The sequence below is a fragment of the Cydia splendana genome, unplaced genomic scaffold, assembly GCF_910591565.1.
Source record: "Cydia splendana unplaced genomic scaffold, ilCydSple1.2 scaffold_45_ctg1, whole genome shotgun sequence".
NCBI lineage: Eukaryota > Metazoa > Arthropoda > Insecta > Lepidoptera > Tortricidae > Cydia > Cydia splendana.
In genome coordinates this window covers 775846-799081 of record NW_026946888.1, presented here as the reverse complement: position 1 = coordinate 799081, position 23236 = coordinate 775846, and the positions used below count along the sequence as shown (strand labels likewise).

The 23236-nt window shown below is 42.1% G+C and overlaps 1 protein-coding gene and 1 long non-coding RNA gene across 2 annotated transcripts in view; both read right to left on the bottom strand.

Annotated features, from left to right (window-relative positions):
• The window catches only part of LOC134805609 (uncharacterized), a 401522-nt gene that overhangs the window by 280690 nt on the left and 97596 nt on the right, over nt 1-23236 (bottom strand). The window lies entirely within an intron of this gene.
• LOC134805578 (uncharacterized) lies at nt 6489-17907 on the bottom strand. The gene is made up of 3 exons (XM_063778854.1): nt 16390-17907; nt 16174-16310; nt 6489-6568 (listed from the first exon to the last, which is right to left on the bottom strand). The coding sequence occupies exon 1, from the start codon at nt 17905-17907 to the stop codon at nt 16648-16650; it is 1260 nt and encodes a 419-aa protein (XP_063634924.1). The 3' UTR covers nt 6489-6568; nt 16174-16310; nt 16390-16647.

Sequence of the window (23236 nt, the reverse complement as noted above, 5' to 3'; positions counted from 1 at the left end):
TGATACCAGAAAGACGTATTGCAGCGTTATAGTTCATTATTTTAGACGCCTGTATAAAATCGATTAGCAATGTTGAACTACATATTATTTGGTTGTAACGAAATAAATAAAGTTGCGTAGAGAGTAACGCCGTCTATTGGCGCATTATTGAAATAAAGTTGCGTAAAGAGTAACGCCATCTATTGGCGTGTTGTTGGACTAAGATGACAGGTAGAAGGCTTTGGAACGTCAAGAGGTTTATCTTGGGGGGAGCGTAGGCACGAGTTGGCATTTTTGTTGTTATGTTGGTAGACTGGTCGAGCAGGTTTGCCAACTTGACTGAGGCGGGAGCGGAGAGGCTCCGCCGCTGGTGTTTCTTCTTGATCGGACCGCGCTAGAGATCGGACGTACTCGTTAGCCAACCTCGTGCCTAACTCGCCACGTTCCTGAAGGCTTATACCTGAAGGATTATTCTGATAGCTTATAGAATCCAGCGTTCTTTAATCATTTAGCTAAGTGTTTTATTTCAAGTGTTATTTTGATTTCTTATGTTTCATTAGAAGCTTACTTTTGTGAAATAAAGAAAGGATGTGTGATGTGTTGTTTTGAAAAGATGTGTCCCGCTGAGTTTGTTGCCGGTCCCATATAGGGCTAAATCTTCTCAGGTCAGAGGTGTACGGTTGGAGCCGGCCTAGTTTGAATTGAATAAAGATTGAAACGGTTTCATGTGATCTTTTTATTTTCAATTTTTAATCAGCTAACCTCCTAATAGCGATTAGTTATTTTTTTTAATTTAGTACTAAAATATGGTAGGCACTAGTATGGTTAACGAGTCCGAATGTTTATTTCATGCACTGGTAGCAATGGTGGCATACTGGTTTAGCTGTGAAGTAATACATCTAGGTACTACCCCTACGCGCCCACCGCCTTTAAGACCATCGGTCCTCGACATATATAAATAGTTGTATGGGTCCTTTATTACTAAAATGTAATGTTTGCTCTTCAAATTAAAAACCTCAGCTCGGTGTTTTTCAGCAACTATCATCGTTTTACTCGCAGTGGAATTTCTTATAGTATATTTATTTATTTATTTATTTTAAAATAAGACCACTTGAAATATTGAACCAATTATTACCTATTATAACATACTGTATATAATTATAGTCTTTTGTTTATTAAGTAAACGTCCAAATGCTTGATATGCTCATTCTAATCATCGTTAGGCGATCTATTACTTCCCTTGTTATGATTAAAAACTGTTATGTTATGATTGTTATAAGGCAGTGGGACATTTACTTTACCTTCATTCCCGTATATTAGCTACTTTTCGAGCATGTAATTATTTTGTATTATATAATTGGTTAAAAATATTGTGTTTTCTTCTTTATTTAATTTAGGTCTTAAGTTAGGATTTTACAATGTGAGTATATAAGTACAATATAAAAACACTTACAAATCATTACAAAAAATATATAAACATATTATAAAAACCTAATCTAGGGTTCCGCCGGCAGCGGGGCAGGGCCCAAGCTGCCGGTGGTCAAGGCCGCAGAGTGAGGAACCGACGTACTATACGCGCCGTGTCCAAAATTACTGCCTTCTGCATCTGACCCTTGATCCAACCACCCAGCGAGAGTGTCTCTAGGTGTTGGTCGAGACTCTTCGCTATGAGACCATTCGCCGACACGACTATAGGAACAATCATCGTAGAATCAACATCCCACACGGCGGTTATCTCGTGAGCTAAGTCTAGGTACTTACTGGACTTGTCCTTCTCGGCCTTCACGAGATTCTCATCATGGGGGTTGGTGACGTCGACGAGCACGGCCCGGCGCTGCGATCGATCTATCAGCACGATTTCAGGCTTATTGGCTACAATAGTTCTGTCAGTGATGATAGATCGATCCCAATAGAGCGTGGCACGACCATTTTCGAGAACTGGCGCAGCTGAGAACTTCGCGGTCAGAGAAGGCAAGCTGCTGGTGAATAATTCTGGCTACGAGATTATGTCTGTGCAAGTACTCGCCGTTAGCAAGATGAAAACAACCGGAGATTATATGCCTGTGTTTTCTTTATTATTTTACTATATTATCAGAAAAATATTAATTATAACTCTAATCGGGATATACCTGGCATAATCAACTACCGTTTGATAAATTTTTAAGCTTCGTAACAGTAAATTATGCTCAGAAAAGTTAACATGTGTACCGTGACTGGTAACTAATACACCCCGAATTTGGTATAAAATAGTCTGATAACGTCACTTACGACCCCCTAATAAACAAGATTCACTAAATTATCAAAAATTTCATGGGCGTAAAGGACATTCATAGTGTTTTTGACCAATTTTAAAGGACATAACTTCTTTCGTATTTAATTTATAGATATGATTGCTAATTCAGGTTAAAGAGACTAACATTTTGAGTACTTTTCCAATACACATCAAAAACATAGCTCGATAAACAACAAAAATATATTATAAACATTAAAAAAAATTCAGTTTTTCGCGTCTACTGAAAAGTAGCATTTTGTCCTTTACGCCAATTGAATCAAAAGGTATCGTAATAATATATATTACTAAAATTAATAAAATCAGTCTTTATATTGTGTATCAACTAGGTACATATTATAGTTGCACATGCAAGTGCAAATATTTTCATTGCATTCAATTCATGCTATGTTGTGGGGGGCGTGGCTAACGATAATCGCAAGCCAAAATTTTTTCTCATGATTATACCAACCCGGTGGAGCCCGTAATATCACCAAAATAATTAAAACAATTACTACGCTCCTCAAACGAACATATTTTTTTTTCAATAACTTTTAAAATTTATGAAGTCTTGTATTCAATGTAATTGACGTTGCTTGCCACGCTTTATACATCACAAAATTAGCAATACATTGCGTCTCAAAATAATCTTAAAAAGTGTACTAAATATCGAATAAATGTTATTTTTAAAAGTCGCTGATGTGACATTCTTATTCAAAAGGTAGGGACCACTTTGTCGTTTACCATAAAGACGAAATTTTATTGTATCTTTATACAAATAACCTGTCAGAGAGTCCTTATGGCAAGGATAAAGTGGTTTTGATTTTTGATTACGAACGTCACGAATGTTGGTCAGTATGAGGAGCCTACATTTTATTTTTAAATCTATTTACAACATACCTACTCCCACACTATGAAGACTTAATGTAATTATGCCTCCGAATGAAATAAATACACTGTAATGGCTCCTCTACACGATGGGCCAACGCCGGCCACTCCAAGGGACGCATTTTTGCGTTAGAGGGAGCAAGTGATATTGCTATCTCATTGAGTGGCCGGCGTTGGCCCATCGTGTAGAGGTGCCATAATGTTCATCTAACAAGCACCCTACCCGCGTAGGTAGCCTTCCCCGCGTACGCCGTTCATGCAAAGTTTTATTTTGCCAAATAGTAAAAAACCGTTGTTGAAAATTACCCAAATTATGAATGTTGTCTCGATGTGGCATTATAATAATGTAGACGTAAACTTAATAACATGATTTTTTTTGTGGCAGATACATGTTGTTTATAAGAAAAAAAAATATTAAAAATAAAAGCGGTGGATGAATTTGACACACATTTGTTTGAATAACATATTATAATATCCTGTGAAGTACAACACTTCACTTACCGACTATAATTTTATTTTAGGCATTTTAGGTTCACTATTAGGTATTTATTAAATGTCATTATACCCGTGGATGAAAATGACACAAAATGCGTGTGTACGTCGGAAGCCACTTTGCTTTTACAGGGAAACAAAGAATTTCATCTCGAATTTTTTTTTACCGAATGCTGTTTAATGAAAGAAATGCCTAAATTTCTACCTAAGCAAGTACCTAGGATGACACAAATTATTATTATTAGGTTTAGTGTGTGGTCTGGAAACTATATGTAAAAAATAAGCAACATTAATAATCTTATAACTTCAAAAGTTATTGCTACCGGACTAGTAGGAGTCCCTACGAACCTTATCCAGGTTGCAGATGATGACTTAAAGAGACGTGTTAACTGTTTTAGGTTGGTGTTTGAATACAATTTGCTTAATTGTAATGGTGTACTTTGCTCATTCTAATTTCCTAATTATGGTCCGAATGGGCCGAGCGTGCAAGAGGTACTTTGTTTTTGATTGTTATTGCAGAGCAGTCACCCGAGGACGTGTGACAAGCAGGATGCCCGTGTCGGAGTGATGATTTATACGAGTGATAACAATACTTAAACCATGGTTAATCGATTACCAATGTAACCTAAGAAACGTCAGGTAGTTGTTTGGGTGAAATCAGAGATGGCGTTGCTGTCAACTGGCTAGTGACAGATGGTTGGCTGTTTTACAGTGTGTGTGTTGGCGCAACATAAGTACTCGTACGAAGACCGGTTGACGACACATGACGTCACACACATACGTCACGGCTCCCCGTTCCGCGTACCTACATTAGACTGCACCTTACAGCCGAAGCGGCTACACATAATTTATATAGATTTCCAAAAACCTAAACGTTATACCTGTATCTAGCTATTAAGTTAATTAAAGAAGATAGTACTATCCTGGAGTTCTTCATTATTCACCGCAAGAGCTTAAATTGAGGAGTACATCGAACAGTGTGTCTGACCATGGGGCTTTAAATCCAGGGCTCGATTCTACTCGCTAAACTGAGCTACTTTTACTATGGCACCACCAACCCCGAAATCCCGAAAAAAATTTTTCCTTTTTCATACATTTTGGCTGATCAGATGTCGACGTTTTCTATGGAAAAGCCAAAAAATTTTCCCCGATTTTAGGGTTGGTCCCATAGTAAAAGTAGCTCAGTTTAGCGAGTAAAATCTCCGACAATTTCGGAAACAAGTTTTGAAATCCGCATTCGATAATTTTAAAAAAATAGTTCTCGTTTTAAAAATCTGCACCCAAGAACATCCAAACAACGACTATCATGACAACCATTTTCTTAAAGGTCTTGGATTCTAAGTCAACATTTACAAAAAGGTTTATCTAGCTTGCATTACGGTCGAAACCAGATCGTCAAAGATGGTCGTTCTTACAGCGTGATAAAGCGGTGTCCGTCACTTTCTATCCCACGGTGTAAAAAAGTGTCAGATATTTTATCACTTGAATAAAGATGGATAAAGCCATCCATAATGCACAGGCAGTATCGAGTAGGTAAAGGTTAAATGCAATACTAATTCTACTAAATAAAGGGAGCCCATATTTTTCTCCATCCTGTATATAACTAGCGTTTGCTAAGATACCTACATCCCTCGGAGTAATTAACAATGGAGCCGCCATTAACAGGCGTTCCCCTCTGTCGAAAATAGGCGGCCAATGGTCAACCACATGTGAACCATATGTATGGACTGACGTTTATCTGACATGACGTAGGTACCTATACATTTGATGTGCCCCTCCCCCGCAAAAAACGGCAGACTATTTTGTACCGATAATTTTAGACATGGCGTCTCCGTTGGTTATATCCTCTAAGCTACATCCTGAGTCGACGCGTTACTCTGCGGTCGCATGTTTTGAGTTATCGTCAATGCCTCCCTTCCCCTCCCACCCCGCGCCGATCATTTAAATAATTTAAGGATAACCATTTTAACAATTGTGTCAAACGCTCAGTGTATTAATAGGAGATACTTTGACGCTGTGATAACATTCAGTACAGGCTTTATGGTGCATTAAAAAAAAATACTGTAGAATTAGTGCGCGTGGGCTAACATTCGTTATAATTGTTAAAAAAATAGTAAAAACAAAATCCCCTGGATTTTCTTTTTTTTATATTGAGTAGAATAATTGGCGTAACAATATAGTGGAAAATCACCAAGTGTTTAATTAATGTTGTATAGTAATTATTTATTTTAAACATTTTTATTCCTCGTGACGTATGCACCACTAAAAAAGTCGTGGATACTTTACTTACAGTGTAAAATATTTAGTTTTGCTCTTTGAATAAAAAATCACTACTGTACAATTTAATGTTTATATCTTTTTAAAAACTAAATTTTTAAAAAAAAAATTTCGAAAAATCTCAATATATTTTTTTGAGATAATTTTACACATACATTCACAAAATAGTGTTCTATAATATTTCAAACACAAATATACTGTAGGACATAATGTGATGTTCTCGAACAATTCAAAGTTTATTCCCCAGCCTAAATGGCTACTGTGCGTGAGCCTGAATGTAAATCCAAAAGTGTAATCAATGCAAGATAGATCAATAATTGAGGTCACTACAAAAAATAATGTACTCATGTTACATTATTCCTATGATGTGGCACCGACGTATTAGCCATGAATATTTCCATGAAATGACAGAAACGAATATGCTGATGGTTTGCGTGTTACAAATACAGATGGTACATGGTTTATTTTCTGACTCAAAATCGTATATTAGAATTCATATGATATAAAGGGTAGATGTAGATGTAGTGTAGGGACGCCTGGCCGGAAGCAGGCGGGCTGTCGATCGCGTGTCGCGTTCATTCAGCCCGATTCCCTGGAGTCGGAGCTGCAGGTTACTGTCCCGGCGGCATTCCCTCACCATTCTCCTCAAATCTTCTTGTTTTCCTGCAGAACAGAAGGACATCTTTGAGTTCGACGTCCTTTAGTTCGTTCTCTTTTAGTGTGTCTTTGCCGAATGTATTATATCGCGGTGCCGCATACATGATACATTCTGCTAGTAGGTGTAAGCTAGTCTCCTCCTTACCACAGTGTGGACAGGAGGCATCTCTGCTAATCTCCATTATCTTAAGGTGTCTATTGAGAGTATTATGACCTGTAATAATGCCTGTCAGAAGTCTCAGACTACTCTTACCTAGTTTCAGAAGATACCTGGTTCTCCTGTGATCTATGCCTTTGATCATCATCTTCGACTGTCTACATCCAGTTTCTTCTTCCCATTCTCTTTGTGCTTCCATCTCTTTTACCTTCTCTATGACTCCCTTCGTGACGTCCGCTGACATAGGTAGAGCCGGTTCCGGACCAATGTGATCCGTTTCCGCCCCCATCCTTGCCATCTCGTCCGCTTTCTCATTACCCGTCACTCCTTGGTGTCCTGGTACCCATGCCACCGTGACGCTTCTTCGTTTGCCTATCGAGTTAAGCTCCTCCCGACATTCTCTCACAAGGGAGGAGGTAACCGATGTTTTCTTTAGTGCCTTCAGTGCTGCTTGGCTATCGGTATATATTACAACAGCGCCTTCTTGCTGCACACTCTCTTTAATTATATGTGCACAGCGCGCTATTGCACATACCTCTGCTTGAAATACGCTAGCATACCTGCCCAACGGTATTGATACCTTCTCTCCCAGTTTAGGGATTACTATGCCTGCTCCTGCTAGTTTCGTTGAGCTTCTTCTAGAGCCATCCGTAAAACAGATAGTCGTCGGGTGACTGACTTCTACCTTCCAGTTGTCTCTCTCTCCTATATGTATCCTATACTTCTTGTCAAATATCTCCTGCCTTTTTATAAGGTCGTTATTAGCCATCAGCATCTCAAATTTTGATAGCGCCTCTTTTTGTATCAGCGCGTGTCTCTTGTCCACACAGCTTCCTCTCCATTCCTTGCATGCTTTCATTCTATACCACTGTTCAGTGGCTCTTTTCTCTACCTCTATCCAGAGTGGCTTCAGGCCTAGCATTACCTCTAATGCATGTGTCGGGGTCGTTCTCATGGCCCCTGTCATCATGAGGCACGCTAATCTCTGTACTTTGGTTAGGTCTTTTTGGTATTCTTTAATACGGGCCCTATGCCACCATATCACTGCCCCGTATAGCACCCTGGGGAGTATCACCGCCTTGTAGATCCAGTGGATCATACCTGGCTTCAGTCCCCAATTCTTCCCCACTGCCCTTTTGCATTGACACAGTGTTCTTATGGCTTTTGCCGTCTGTTCTTTGATGTGAGTTTTGTATCTGAGTGTACTGTCTAGAGTCACTCCCAGATATTTCAGCTCGTTCACCATTTCTATTTCTATGCCTTGTATCTCTAAGGGTCTCATCTCCTTTATTCTCTTATTAGTGAATAGCACTAGCTTTGTTTTCGACGGATTGAGATCCAGTCCTCTCTCTCTACACCACCTCAGTACCTGTCTGAGGCCTTTTGCCATTATATCTCTTATGACGCTAAGAACCGCCCCTCTCACTAGTAGCACTCCGTCATCAGAGTAGGCCTGCATATACATACCCCCTCTGTTGAGCTCCTTCACCATTGAGTCAAGAAGTAGGCACCACATCAGGGGGGACAGACATCCCCCTTGTGGGAAGCCTCTTTTTGGACTGATCTTCTTTGATACTCCTCCTAGCTCCGCCGTTATGGATCTGCCTTTTAGCATTTTTCCTATCCATTTTGCTATTGTCGGTCGGATGCCCTCTCTCCTCAGGCTTTCTTCTACGGCGTCGAACGTAGCCTTATCAAAGGCCCCCTCTACGTCGAAGAAGCAGCCTAGTGCGTATTGTTTTGTGTCTAATGCTCTTTCCACCCTTACCGTTAGGTTGTGTAGGGCTGTCTCCGTTGATTTTCCTGCCATGTAAGCGTGCTGATTCCCGTGTAGGGGGCTTCCGCTGCTTTCCACTTTCTCTCTTATATGCTTATCTATTACCTTCTCTAAAGCCTTTAGCACAAACGACGACAGACTTATGCTTCTAAATGATTTCGCCTCTTGGTACGATTTCTTCCCCGGTTTAGGCAGGAAGACCGCCCTTACCTCTCTCCATACCATTGGAATATAGCTTAGGGCCATACTTGCCCTGTATAATTCCACCAGATTCTCCTTTATGTATCTATATCCTTTCTGCAGTAGTGCCGGTAAGATTCCGTCCGGGCCCGCAGCCTTGAAAGACGCAAAGGAGTTGATCGCCCATTCAACCCTCTCCTCCTCCACCACCTCCAATGCCGCCGCCCAGTCGGACTCCTCCTGACCTTCCTGTTTACCTATTTCTGTCACCTCTACACAGTTCGGAAAATGTGATTTCAGCATGACGCTTAATATCTGTTCCGTACGAGACCCACAGCGACATCTCTGGTAGGAGCGACTCAGTTGCGTATGTCGCGTCACACATATCGCGGCCAATACGGAGCTCTATATACGCCTTCGTCACCCTACGTCACGACATATTGTCCCCCTCTACCCCAATATCCTCGAATCATGGACACGTAGATTAAGCTTTTAGAATTATAAGAGTAAGCACGTTAAATTTCGGATTTTTATTTCACCATCCAAGAAAAGGTCGAACTCTCAAAAATACTCAGCGCCTAGTCACGAACATATTGGTCCTTCGAGCCGGATATAATCAACGGTTTCTTCGCCAATCGTCGAGTACGAATTGAGAGGCCATTGAGAAGCAGCACCTTTGGAAGAGAAAGCGCATCGACATTTCTTCTTGGACGGAAGGCGCGTATGCAGCACGAAGACACCCAAGGACGCGCTAATTTGGGAAACTGCGGATAGCTATAGGACGAGAACTGGACATCCAACGATTTTAAACGCGCATATTTCGGTACGGACATCCAGCCACCCTATACCTAACCCTTTGTCTTCAGTTGCTTAATACCGTGCTTAATCAATTCCAGTGAGCCCGTGACGAGTAATCTTTGCGTGACCGGTATTGGGACTCCTTTTCGCCGCTACACAACGCGGAGTTGCATCAGGGTCCAAAGTCCACACGTGAGTACTCCAGCTTTCTATACTAAACCTAACCAAAATGGGGCTAGATGATATTGTAGTACCAAATACTAGTAAACCACGCGATAAATCGCCAGCTAGGGCCATCTGCGATGCCGCGATTGAACCTCAAGTTCGCGAATTGGTGAAAAAACGTGGCATTATAAAGGCTAGACTCACAAAGTTCGCAACCCACATTCAAAGCTGTAGCGATAATTTAGACGCTTTAACTGAGCCTTGTAGAATAAATTTAAAACTACGCATACACGGAGCAGAGACCCTGTACACTGAATTTAACGATCTTCAAACTCAAATCGAAGCGAATGTGTTCGAATCGAATCTCGATGACCAGTTAACGCAACGAGAACAGTTTGAGGATAGTTATTTCACTGCGCAGGCCCTCGCCGAGTCTATTCTAAGTCAATTTAATAGTACAGAAAGCAAAAGTCCCACTGTTACGCAAAACACAACAATGAAGGCAATTAAACTGCCAGTTTTATCACTTCCCTCTTTTGACGGCACGTATGAAAACTGGCTCGCATTTAGAGATATTTATTTATCACTAGTTCACAATTCGAAGGATCTCTGTGACATCCAAAGGTTCCACTACCTAAAATCATCGCTGACTGGTAGTGCTTTGTTAGTAATAGAAGCGCTCGAACTAACGTCAAGTAACTACGCGGTGGCATGGGATCTCCTTCTTAATCGCTACAATAACAACAGGTTATTAATCCACAATCACGTCAAGGCACTATTTACTCTTCAGTCGTTGCCTAAAGAATCGCATATACTTATTAGAAAGTTAATTGACACAACACTAAAAAATTTACGCGCTTTAAAAGTCCTAGGCGAACCTACATCGTCATGGGATACTCTGATTATTTACATCTTAGTGTCAAAGCTCGATAAAACCACTGAACGCGAGTGGGAACAACATAAAAGTAGCCTTACGAGCGGCGACACTCAGATGAAGATTAAATTGGATGATTTATTGCAATTTTTACGAAACCGTGCAGATATGTTAGAAACATTGCAGGCATCACATTCACAAGGTTCGAGTTTACGCGATAAGCACGAAGTGAACAAAAAACATATCACTCCTAGCTCCACTCATAATTACAATAATAACAAAGTGCACTGCAATGTTTCTACCAACAGCAAACCACAAAAATCACAGCATAAATCGAAATTCGCGTGCCCTATGTGTAAAATGAATCATCCACTTTATTCCTGTGTCAAATTTCTTGATACTAACTACGAATCTAAACTTAAGTTTGTTGCCGACAACAAGTTATGCACTAACTGCCTACGAGCGGGTCATTCCGTGGAGTCATGCGTATTCGGTCCGTGTCGCAAGTGTAATAATAAACATAATTCAATTATCCATCCTCCTAGTGATGAGTGCACTCGCGTCCCTGCCCCCGCTGACGTCACGGCCCCCGCTGCATCCACTTCGGCCGCCGCTGCATCTAGTTCGGCCGCCGCCGTGTCGGTCAATGTGCATTGTCAGCGAATTCCTTCGCAGCCGCCGACCTTGAGGCCGGTCTTGTTGTCAACTGCGCTTATCGACGTGATTGATAAAAATAATAAACCGCATACTGTTATCGCTCTTATTGATAACGGCTCACAACGATCTTTTATAAAAGAATCCTTACGTGATTTATTAGGCGCACAATTAGTACAGTCCACTCACGAAATAAGCGGTGTAGGTCGCACTGTGACGCAGTGTACGCAAACCTGCAATGTCCAAATAAAATCGCGCATTAGCGACTACACAACAAATTTACATTGTTTTGTTTTATCGGAAATAAACACATCAATGCCAGTTGTATATGAACATTGCGCAAAATTCGATATTCCAGAAAATATACAACTGGCAGATCCGCAATTTTTAGAATACAAAGATTTCGATATCTTAATAGGTGGTGAAAAGTTTTGGGATTTGTTTACAAAGGAAAAATTAAAATTACGTAACGGTCCTTACTTATTAAACACCGAATTTGGATGGGTAGTAGCAGGTCCTATCAATTTAAACGCACGCATTGAAGGCCACATCCAATGTAATTTTACGCAAACAACAGATTCGCTATTACGGCGGTTCTGGGAGATTGAGGAGGTACCTACCACTCGAGACGCATTGTCTGACGAAGAGAAGGCTTGCGAGGAGCATTTCGTTCGCACCACTACGCGCGACAGCGAAGGAAGGTTCTGTGTTAGCATGCCACTCAAGCAGCCACCCGAAATGCTAGGAGAAACTTATCCTCAAGCTGAACGTCGTTTGCTGGCGCTGGAAAAACGATTACAGCGTTCAGAAACGTGTAAAAAATTATATACTGACTTTATGCATGAATACCTCGATTTAGGGCACATGAGTAAAGTTACGTCATATGACTCACCGCATTTCTTCTTGCCACATCATGGAGTTTTTCGTGAATCCACAACTACACGATTAAGAGCAGTCTTTGATGCTAGTGCGGCATCTAGTAGTGGTACATCACTGAACGATCTTCAAATGGTAGGTCCCGCGATCCAGGGCGACCTTCTGTCGATTCTTTTACGCTTTAGGCAGCATCGTTACGTGGCCTGCGCGGACGTAGCTAAAATGTATCGTCAGGTACTGATGGCAGAAAATCAACGCGACCTTCAGCTGATCCTTTGGCGCGACAGCCCCGACGAACCGATTCAAATTTATCGTTTAAATCGTGTCACTTACGGTATGGCGTCGGCGGCTTTCTTAAGTGTCCGTTGTTTAAAACAGTTAGCCACTGAATGCACCGATCCCGACGTTAAAAGAATAATTAACGAAGATTTTTACGTAGACGACATGATAACTGGGTCACAGGATAAACTTGAATTGTTACGATTATGCAATGAAACCGCGCGAACATTGCAATCAGGTTGTTTTCCGTTACAAAAGTGGGTATTTAACTTTAGCGAGCCGTCGTTAGAGTCTAATTTCGCACTGCTGTCTGACGCGCAAACTAAACTAACGTTCGATAAAGACTGCAATTCAAAGACATTGGGCATAGGTTGGAATAATTACTATGATCAATTTTATTTTAACTCGCAACTTGATTTGATGAAGCCCAATGACAAAGTAACCAAGCGTATTATTTTATCACATATTTCGCAAATTTATGACCCTTTAGGTTTACTAAGTCCAACCATTATGCTAGCCAAGGTCTTACTCAAGCGTTTATGGCTTCTTAAACTTGATTGGGACGACGAAGTCCCTTCTGACGTCATGCGCACCTGGAATGATTTTACTAAATCATTATCACTTGCCATAAGTACTATCCGTGTGCCGCGTTATGTAATGGGTAGCAATAATTATACGCGCATAGAAATGCATATCTTTACAGACGCGTCACAGGTTGCTTATGGCACTTGCATTTATATTCGCACAATAAATGATGATGATGAAGTATGCTCACGATTGTTATGTTCGAAAGGAAAATTATCTCCCATTAAAGTCCTAAGTACACCCCGATTAGAACTTTGCAGTGCACTTCTAGGCGCTAAATTATATGACAAGGTCATAAATAGTCTTCACTGCAAATTTGATGACGTCATATTTTACTCCGATTCGACTTGTGTTTTAGGGTGGTTGCGCATGGCACCTAATTTATTAAAAACTTTCGTGCAGAATCGGGTGACTGAGATCCATGAACTGACCAAAGGGCTTCCATGGCGCCACGTCAGCGGTAAAGTTAACCCGGCTGACTTAGTTTCGAGAGGCGTTCGATTGGAAGACCTGGCTGGATCCAGTTTATGGTGGAAAGGACCTGAATTTCTGCAGGATTCTAACTTTGACCCTAAAAACATGCCAAAATTACCGAGTTCGAATGATACGCACGACATACTGCCGGAGGTCAAATCTAACGTAGAATTAGCGCTTACCGCTACCACTGAAGTGTCATTATTCCCTTTCGAACGGTTTTCTCAGTTCTCGCGCATGATACACGCCGCATCTTACGTTTTACGCTTCATTTACAACGCGCGCAATAAAAATAATAAGCGTGCGGGCAGTATTAGCGTCGAGGAACTGCGGGAATCAACAAATTTATTAGTCAGACTGTCTCAACTTGAATCGTTCCCAGATGAGTACAAGCTATTGACTAATAAACAAACAGTTACATCTAAGCATAATTTAAGTAAATTAAATTTGTTTATCGATGAAGATCGTGTCATGCGAGTCGGCGGTCGCATTGGTTATTCGCAATACTTTACGTATGAAAAAAGGCACCCTATATTAATTACAAGCAAACATCACTTTACGCTTTTATTATTTCGCCACGAACATAAGAAACTTTTACACGCTGCGCCTCAAGCCCTTCTTTTTGAACTGCATGATGCTTGGTGGCCACTAGGTGGTAGGAATCTTGCGCGAAAGATCTTTTATGATTGTGTTGTTTGCAAGCGATTAAGAGGGAAAACCCTTACTCCTTTCATGGGAAATTTACCCGAGGAGAGAATTACGCCTACATATCCCTTCTTAACTTGTGGTGTGGACTATGCAGGGCCAGTTTTCATATTAAATCGCAAAGGCAGAGGTGCTCAAACTGTTAAAGCATATATTTGTTTGTTTGTATGTTTTGTTACGCGAGCCATCCACTTAGAGCTTGTCAGTGATCTGACCACCGATGCTTACCTTCTAGCTCTCAAACGCTTTATAGCTAGACGCGGCAAGCCTAACGAAATATTTTCGGATAATGGCAGGAACTTTGTGGGTTTAATGCACGATTTTGCCAAGTTTTTGTCTCAATGTAGTCCCGACATCATAGATTACGCTACTAGTTGTAATATTAAATTTCATTTTATTCCACCTTACGCGCCCCATTTTGGTTCCCTATGGGAAGCTGGAGTAAAATCTTGCAAATTTCATATACGCCGTGTTATTGGAAACGCTCACCTCACATTCGAGGAATTTAGCACGGCGTTAAGCCAAATTGAAGCCGTCCTGAATTCCCGTCCTTTGTACGCCATGTCATCGGATCCGCACGACTTCCTTCCTCTGAGCCCTGCGCACTTTCTCGTCGGTCGCACTTTGACATCGCCCGCCTCAGAGGACCTTCAGCACGCGCCTGCTCATCGACTCAACCGGTACCAGATGGTGGAGAAGATACGGCAGCATATTTGGACCCGGTGGTCCAAGGAGTACGTCTCCGAATTACAGACGCGATCCAAATGGAGAAGCCACTGCGAAGACCTGAAGCCGAACACACTGGTTCTCATAAAGGACGACAACCTGCCTCCGCTAAAATGGCATCTAGGACGCGTCGTCAAGACTATCCCTGGGCGAGACGGTGTGTCAAGAGTGGCAGACATCTATACCGCATCTGGCATCATAAGACGCGCCTACACCAAAATCTGCCCCTTGGTGTCTCAGCCTGATGAAGAGAGGAGAGAAGGCCAAGAATCCTCTTGAAAGCCAGATCTTTCAAGGCCGGGGGCATGTTCCGTACGAGACCCACAGCGACATCTCTGGTAGGAGCGACTCAGTTGCGTATGTCGCGTCACACATATCGCGGCCAATACGGAGCTCTATATACGCCTTCGTCACCCTACGTCACGACATATTGTCCCCCTCTACCCCAATATCCTCGAATCATGGACACGTAGATTAAGCTTTTAGAATTATAAGAGTAAGCACGTTAAATTTCGGATTTTTATTTCACCATCCAAGAAAAGGTCGAACTCTCAAAAATACTCAGCGCCTAGTCACGAACAATATCTCTTCCGGTTCCGTAACCAAGTCTCCATTTATTCTCAAACTACCCAGTTGGCACGCTCGATCTCCTGCTAGCAGTTTTACCACTCGCGCCCCCTCTGAATAGCTGTTTATGTCTCCCGTAAACCTCCTCCAGCCCTCTAGTCTAGCTTTCTCTCTCAGTCTGGTGTATTTGTTCCTGATCTCTCTGTACGCGTCCCAGCTCTGAGAGTCATCCCTTTTGGTTGCTACTCTCATTGCCCGGCGCACCTTTTTCCTTACCTTCTGCATTTCTCTATTCCACCAAGGTTGCCCTTTCCCTGTTTGCACCAGTTTCTCCGGGCATGCCTTGTGGTATGCTCCTATTATGATCTCATTCAGTCTGAGTGCCCCATATTCTAGGTCATTCACATTCTCATACCTGACTCCCGAAGCAGTTACTTCCCTTAGCTCCTCTTCGTACTTCATCCAGTCTGCTTTACGTGGATTTCTTACCTTCATCTTTTCTAAGCGACAATCGATGCTGTAGAGTATCCTGCGGTGGTCAGACATGCTATCCCCCTCATCCACCCTCCAGCTCTTAACCTTGTCGCCCATCTCTTTCGTTACTATAGTGATATCAAGCACTTCTCTCCTTGCTCTCGTTACAAACGTTGGTGTGTTACCTGTGTTCATAATTTCTAGGTCGTTGCTAATTATAAATTCTATTAATGATTCTCCCCTGTCATTGGTGTCGGTGCTACCCCACACCTCGTGATGTGCGTTAGCATCGCCACCAACAATCAGGGGTATTCCTTTACCTGTGTACCTAAGTACCGTTTCTTCTAGTTCTTTTGTCGGTGCCACTCCGTCGCCCGGCATGTAACAGGACGCCAGCGCCACCTTGTATCTTCTCCCTTCTTTCGTCGTGAAGTGTGTCTCCACCACCACGAGGTCTCTGTAACATATGGTCATGACACAACCCATGTTTCTTATATCATTGCTCACATATATGCATGCTCTTGGAGGGAGCTCACCATTCCCTTCGTAGTGGAGAGCACCCCCCAGATGTCCCAGGCCTGCCACCTGATTCTTCCATGCATAAGGTTCTTGCAGCAGTGCTATATCAACTTCAGCCCTCCTAACGAATTGTCCTAGCTCGGACATTGCATCCTTGCAGTGTTGGAGGTTTACTTGGCATATGTTTATGTGTGTTTTTGTGTGTTGGTGTTTGTGTAGTGTTCTTTGTGTGTTCATTGTGTTGTTTGGTGTATAGTGTCGCTGTCCCCTAGCTGCTACCCGGAGAGTTCACTTCCGTCGACGACATCCATACTCTCCGTCCCCTCCGTATGGATATCGCCCGGTACAGCACTCTCCTGCTTCAGCTCGGGTTCTTCGTTTTTAGGATCTGAGGGTTGTTGATTTGTGTTTGCCCTCAAGATCCTAACTCTTACGCTGGTAGCTGAGAAGTCCAGCACTTTAGTCTTCTCCTCGCCCCAGTTCTCCTCAACTCCTTCCGGAACCAAGAAGGTTAGTCTGGTCCCTAGCTCCAGAGCGTCCCTTCCAGCCGCCTTCCATTCCAGGATCCTGAGCTCCGGTCGATCCGGGTTCTGAGCGTAAAGGAACTCCTTTACATACTCCGTCTCCGCATCGCCCGGAACCCAGACCTGCACCCTGGTCTGCTCCAGCTTACGCACGCTGATCTTGTGCCCGTCCAGCTCTCCGAAGTCCTGACTTAGCAGCCACTCCCTCGACTCCGTCGATTTTGGTGTCACAAGGAAGAATCCTTCCGACACCAACCCCGACGTAGCGAATCTAGGTGCTACTAAGCCAGGCTCCCCCCTTACAACCTTGAGGACGACCACCTCGATCAGCTGCGTAAGCTTCTTCCTGATGAGCTTCGCTAGAGCCTCGTCCACCGAAACGCCATCCTCGCGACACACTGCCACAGCCAGACCTCGGTTCGCCTTCGCGACGTTCCGTGGTCCCTCTGCAGCAGCCTTGCCTTGATTCTGGCGCTTCGCCGGAGGACGCTCCGAGCGACCCTCATCAGTGCTCTGCCTTTTCATCTTCAGGCCACGTTTGCTCGGGCCAGGTTTGGCATCCCCTTTGGTGTTACTCCCTGGAACGCCACCCCTTTCCCCAGCAATCGCCGCCTTTCTCCTAAGTTCCTTGGCTTTCCTCTTCTGCGCCTTGGACTCATACTTATGGAACGGCTCGTTCACCACCGGTGTAGCTTCCCTTTCGGTTTCCCTTCCCTTTGGCGAACGCAGCAGCTCCTCTTCCTGCAGCGTGAGGCCCCCCAGTTGTAGGACATCTGGAGTACCCTCCCTAGCTTCTCGTCGTGCTCCTCTGGTCTCCTCGTCGGAGCTCAGAGTTCCACCCTCTTCAATGTTTGGGGGTCCATCCTCTGGTTTCCCCCCCTCCCGTGCTACGGTCGGGGGTCCACCAGCTGATCTCCCGCCCTCACATTCTTCTACCCTGACGGGTCGCTTCGCCGCTTGCGCGGTGTTGGTTTTGATTTTTTTTTGATTGTTTTGCTTTAAATTCTCCATACACTATTTGATTAAATGGGAAGAAATAAAATTAGGGTGGTCAGCAGTGCTCCCTTGCCTGCACCCAGCAACATTTACACCTACGCAGTGACGCCACTCTCCTACGCATAGTCGTTAGCGACAGCGATTATGCTGAGTGAGCTCGCAAGCATGGAAGAACAGCTCCTGTGTTGCTTCGTTGTGATGGGAATGTGCACGTTGGTTTACCCCAAGGAAGTCGCTCATGACCTCCCGGGGCGAACACTTGTGCACATGTTTCCCACCACTCCAGCTTCCGGTTCGGAGCAGAAGTGGTTCACCCCAAGGGCATCTCTCCGCGACACCCCGGGGTTCCCCGACAACCGCCCCTCCCCTTCCACTAGACACACCACAGGCCCTGCTCCCCCTCCCCTCTTCCGCTTGCGAGCCCAATCAGCACCAACCCCCCGCTGCCCACAGCCGGCTGTGAGGGCCCTCGGCACGTCCTCCCACCTTGACCCTGGGGGTTTTGGGGCGTGTTGCCATGATGGGGTTTCCCCCAAGATGACAACACGACCTGTGCACTCCTCATTTATCCGGGCTTGTGACCGGCTCCTTTTGGACCACGTATGATCCGCAAGGAGGCTGAGTTGATATAAAGGGTAAATAATCAAACTACCTTCGCGGAAATCATGATTATTATGAGTTGTGTATTTACGGTTCATACTTAAAATATACCGACCTAAAGCACTACCACCAGTTTTGACATTGACAGATACGCTCGCGTCTAAGTAACTTACTTTCTATGCATCTCGCTCTTACTCGCATATTAGTGCAAGCGAGATGTATAGAAAGTAATTTACGTAGACGCGAGCGTATCTGTCAATGTCAAAACTGGTGGTAGCCGTACTACTTAGTCGTGTAATTAAATACTAAGATATTTTTACATGAGGGAACGTATAGAGAAACCTGCATATCAAGTCGGTATAGTTGTATACATTTTATGGACCTTATGTCCTAAAAGAATTATTGTTCGGTTAAAATAACCAGTTATAATCAATTGAAATGCTATTTATAGCACGATATGGGTATGAATCGATGTTAACTTGGTGTCGATTTAACATGTATTTATATATACATAGGTATGTGCTGTTTATGATAATAAACAATGCTAGCAAGTAACGGACCAGTTAAATTATCAAGGACCTTTACGATGTCAAGTGAGTCAAGAACTATAGATAGCGTACTTAGACTGATGAATGCCAAGGGCTTTGTTATTGTTTTACTGTAGGAGTAGACACGTAAACTCAGCATCAAATGAATTGAGTAGTAAGTCGGAGTCAGACTAACAAGAAAAATAAATTGCAAGAAGTAAACTGTACATCACATCTATGCTGCAGTTGGTATAAGTAATAATTAGTAGGTTGAAACGTTCAACTGGTACTAGCAAAACAAATAGTTAGTAGGTTGAAACTTTCAACCGGTACTAGCAAAACAAATAATTAGTAGGTTGAAACTTTCAACCGGTACTAGCAAAACAAATAATTAGTAGGTTGAAATGTTCAACTGGTACTAGCAAAACAAATAATTAGTAGGTTGAAACTTTCAACCGGTACTAGCAAAACAAATAATTAGTAGGTTGAAACTTTCAACCGGTACTAGCAAAACAAATAATTAGTAGGTTGAAACTTTCAACCGGTACTAGCAAAACAAATAATTAGTAGGTTGAAACTTTCAACCGGTACTAGCAAAACAAATAATTAGTAGGTTGAAACTTTCAACAGGTACTAGCAAAACAAATAATTAGTAGGTTGAAACTTTCAACCGGTACTAGCAAAACAAATAATTAGTAGGTTGAAACTTTCAACCGGTACTAGCAAAACAAATAATTAGTAGGTTGAAATGTTCAACTGGTACTAGCAAAACAAATAATTAGTAGGTTGAAACTTTCAACTGGTACTAGCAAAACAAATAGTTAGTAGGTTGAAACTTTCAACCGGTACTAGCAAAACTAATAATTAGTAGGTTGAAACTTTCAACCGGTACTAGCAAAACAAATAATTAGTAGGTTGAAATGTTCAACAGGTACTAGCAAAACAAATAATTAGTAGGTTGAAACTTTCAACAGGTACTAGCAAAACAAATAATTAGTAGGTTGAAACTTTCAACTGGTACTAGCAAAACAAATAATTAGTAGGTTGAACGTAATTGGAATGCGAGCCTATGCTGGTTAATTCGAGCAATCAGCCCATCCGAAGCGCGCCCTAAGCGGTTTTAATAACAACCATGCCCTTTAGTTATTTAGCCTGAGTACAAATTATGAATACCTACATATTCCAGGTTTGCGTCGTGTTATAATAGAACGAAATGAAGTAGCGGTAAATAACAAAACGAAATCAGTTCTGTCGGTTTTTGACTGATTTGTTTGTTCGTTTGTATAAATATGTAATTCAATTTACAGTTAATAAGATAAATTTAGTCCGGATAATAAGCTAATTTCTACTTAACTAGAATGAGACTCTTCTATTTTAGTTTTTACACTTATACCGGCAAAATTGTTTTAATATTTTTGATCACTTTTAAAGCAGTTTACTGAATCACTAACTAACACAATTGTTTATTACAGCACGCTACATTTATACTATACTATTTATACTGTTTTTATTAGTATTGAATTCTATCAATATTTTGGTGGTAACTACTGGGAATAAAAATTCCCACCTTTTAACAGTGGTAACTACTGGGAAAAAAAATTCCCACTAGTTACCACCATCTCGGCTTGGTGGTAACTACTAGGAATTTTTATTCTAGTGGTAAAAGGTGGGAAAAAAATTCCCAGTAGTTACCACTGGTAAGAACTTGGTGGTAACTAGTGGGAATAACCCGCAGCGAGCGGTGAGCGCCGGTGCAGGCTTGTGGCTAGGGCATGCAGTACCGGTCCCGGTACCAAGAATTACATTTCCCGGTTCTGAGCATGTCTGGAACCGGGATTCCCGGTTCTTCCCGGTTCTCAAGGCGTCTTATGATAATTTTAAAGAAATTGTTTGTGTTAGCGTACAATCTTTATGAATGACTTATTTTCATATGAATAATTGCATAAATATTAATAAATGACTTATTTTATAATAAAATAAAAACATTATTTGGTGTTCCAACCTATTTTACGCAATTAACCGGCACACATTGCCTCCGCCTGGGCCGAGCCATACGGCCGTAGCGTAGTCGATGCACTCAGCACTATAGTACGGGAAGTAGTGTCATAAGGTGCAAATTTTGGTATCGGATGAATTCACTTAGCACAGATGTAATATACGTAAAGCTAAGCTAATTGAGCCCGGTAGACATCCGCCACCCCCTGGCAGGTAGGCAGGGGGGGCAGTCAAAGTAATTTGTAATGGATTCAAGCTTTCAACTCCTTTTTAACCCCGTTGCAGGATGAATTTTTAAAAACGCTCAAATTACTTTTCTTGTATTCTAATAATATGCGCATATAAAAAGTTTCAAGACCCACACTCGAAAAAAATTTTGAAATCGCTTCTTATCTCTTGTACACATTATAAATGTAACCTGGTGTGCAAATTTCAACTTTCTATCATTTGAAGTTTCGGCTGATAATAGTAATAGTTGAATAAAAAAATAGCAAACCGATTTTGATTTGAGCGTCACTATTTTTATTTTTTTCTATTAAACTGTACATTAAATGTCTCAAATATGAATTCCTCATGCCCGATTTATCTGTAAATGATACCAAACTCGAGGTGGTAGGTAAATAGAAGCTGATAGAAGGTGTGTAACTTTGGATGGCCCCCTGCCTACCCACCAGGGGGTGGCGGACGGCTACCGGGCTGGATTGGCTTAGCTTTACGTATACTTCATCTGTGCCAAGTGAATTCATCCGATACCAAAATTTGCACGTCCCATACATTGGGTGACACTACTTCCCTCACTGCTATGACGGCACGGCATACAGTGTTACACAAGTTAAAAATTCGATCCGAGAACGAAATATTTTCATATAAAACCAATTTCCTAGAAGAAGAATATTCGAATATAATATCCTACTTAAGATTTAAACGTTGTTTTAAAATATACCTTAAGGTAACCGGGTCAAAATGTATAGATAGACACCTAATTCATCTAAATAGGTGTAATTTGGTAGCTTTAAGGCTCCATCGGGACATACGACACAAACATACATAGATTGCTAATACCATAGTCCTTTATGTAATCGGCATAAAAGTACTGAGCGATGTTTCACATAAAAACAAAAGTGAAATAGAAAGTTTGGTGAATTTTTACAATTTACCATTATCCGTAATATCGATTGGAAATATTGGAAGGCCTATTTTACTAGGTTAGTTTGTCGGGTTATTTGGGTCCCCCGTTTCATAGCACGATTATTAAATGTCCCGAGCTAAAGTACTAAAACATTACTACTATTGAAATGGAAATAAACAGTCATATGATGAGAACCGGGAAGTACCGGTACCGGGTCTTCAGTACCGGTTTTTTTGACACTATAAAATTCCCGGGAATTCCCGGGAATTTGAGAACCGGGAATTCCCGGGAGCATGCCCTATTAGGGCATGCAGTACCGGTCCCGGTACCAAGAATTTAATTTCCCGGTTCTGGGCATGGCCGGAACCGGGATTCCCGGTTCTTCCCGGTTCTCAAGGCATCATATGATTATTTTTAAGAAATTGTTTGTGTTAGCGTACAATCTTCATGATAGACTTATTTTCATATAAATAATTGCATAACTATATAAATGACTTATTTTATAAAAAAAAAAAACATTTTCAATTGGCGTTCCAACCTATTTTACTAAATTAACCGGCACACTGCCTCCGCCTGGCCCGAGCCACACGGCCGTAGCGTAGTCGATGCACTCAGCACTATGACGGCACGGCATACAGAAATTAAAATTTCGACTCGAGAACGGATAGATTGCTAATAACATAGTCCGTCTATGTAACCGGCATAAAAGTACTGAGCAATGTTTCAGATGAAATTGAAATAGATAAATTAGGTGAAATTTTACAATTTACCATTATCCGTAATATCGATTGGAAATATTGAAATGCCTACTTTACTAGGTTAGTTTGTCGGGTTATTTGGGTCCCGGCGGGGTGCTATTATGAAATAGCAACATTATTAAATGTTATTTAATGTCCCGAGAAAGTATTAAAACATGACTACTATTGAAATAGGAATAAATAGTCATATGATGAGAACCGGGAAGTACCGGTACCGGGTCTTCAGTACCGGTTCTTTTGACACTATAAAATTCCCGGGAATTCCCGGGAATTTGAGAACCGGGAATTCCCGGGAGCATGCACTACTTGTGGCTGCCGGCATGCGAGCGGAGGTG

Coding starts and splice junctions, on each gene's coding strand:
- LOC134805578 (XM_063778854.1), bottom strand. CDS start 17,907: ATGGAGAATTTAAAGCAAAACAATCAAAAAAAAATCAAAACCAACACC.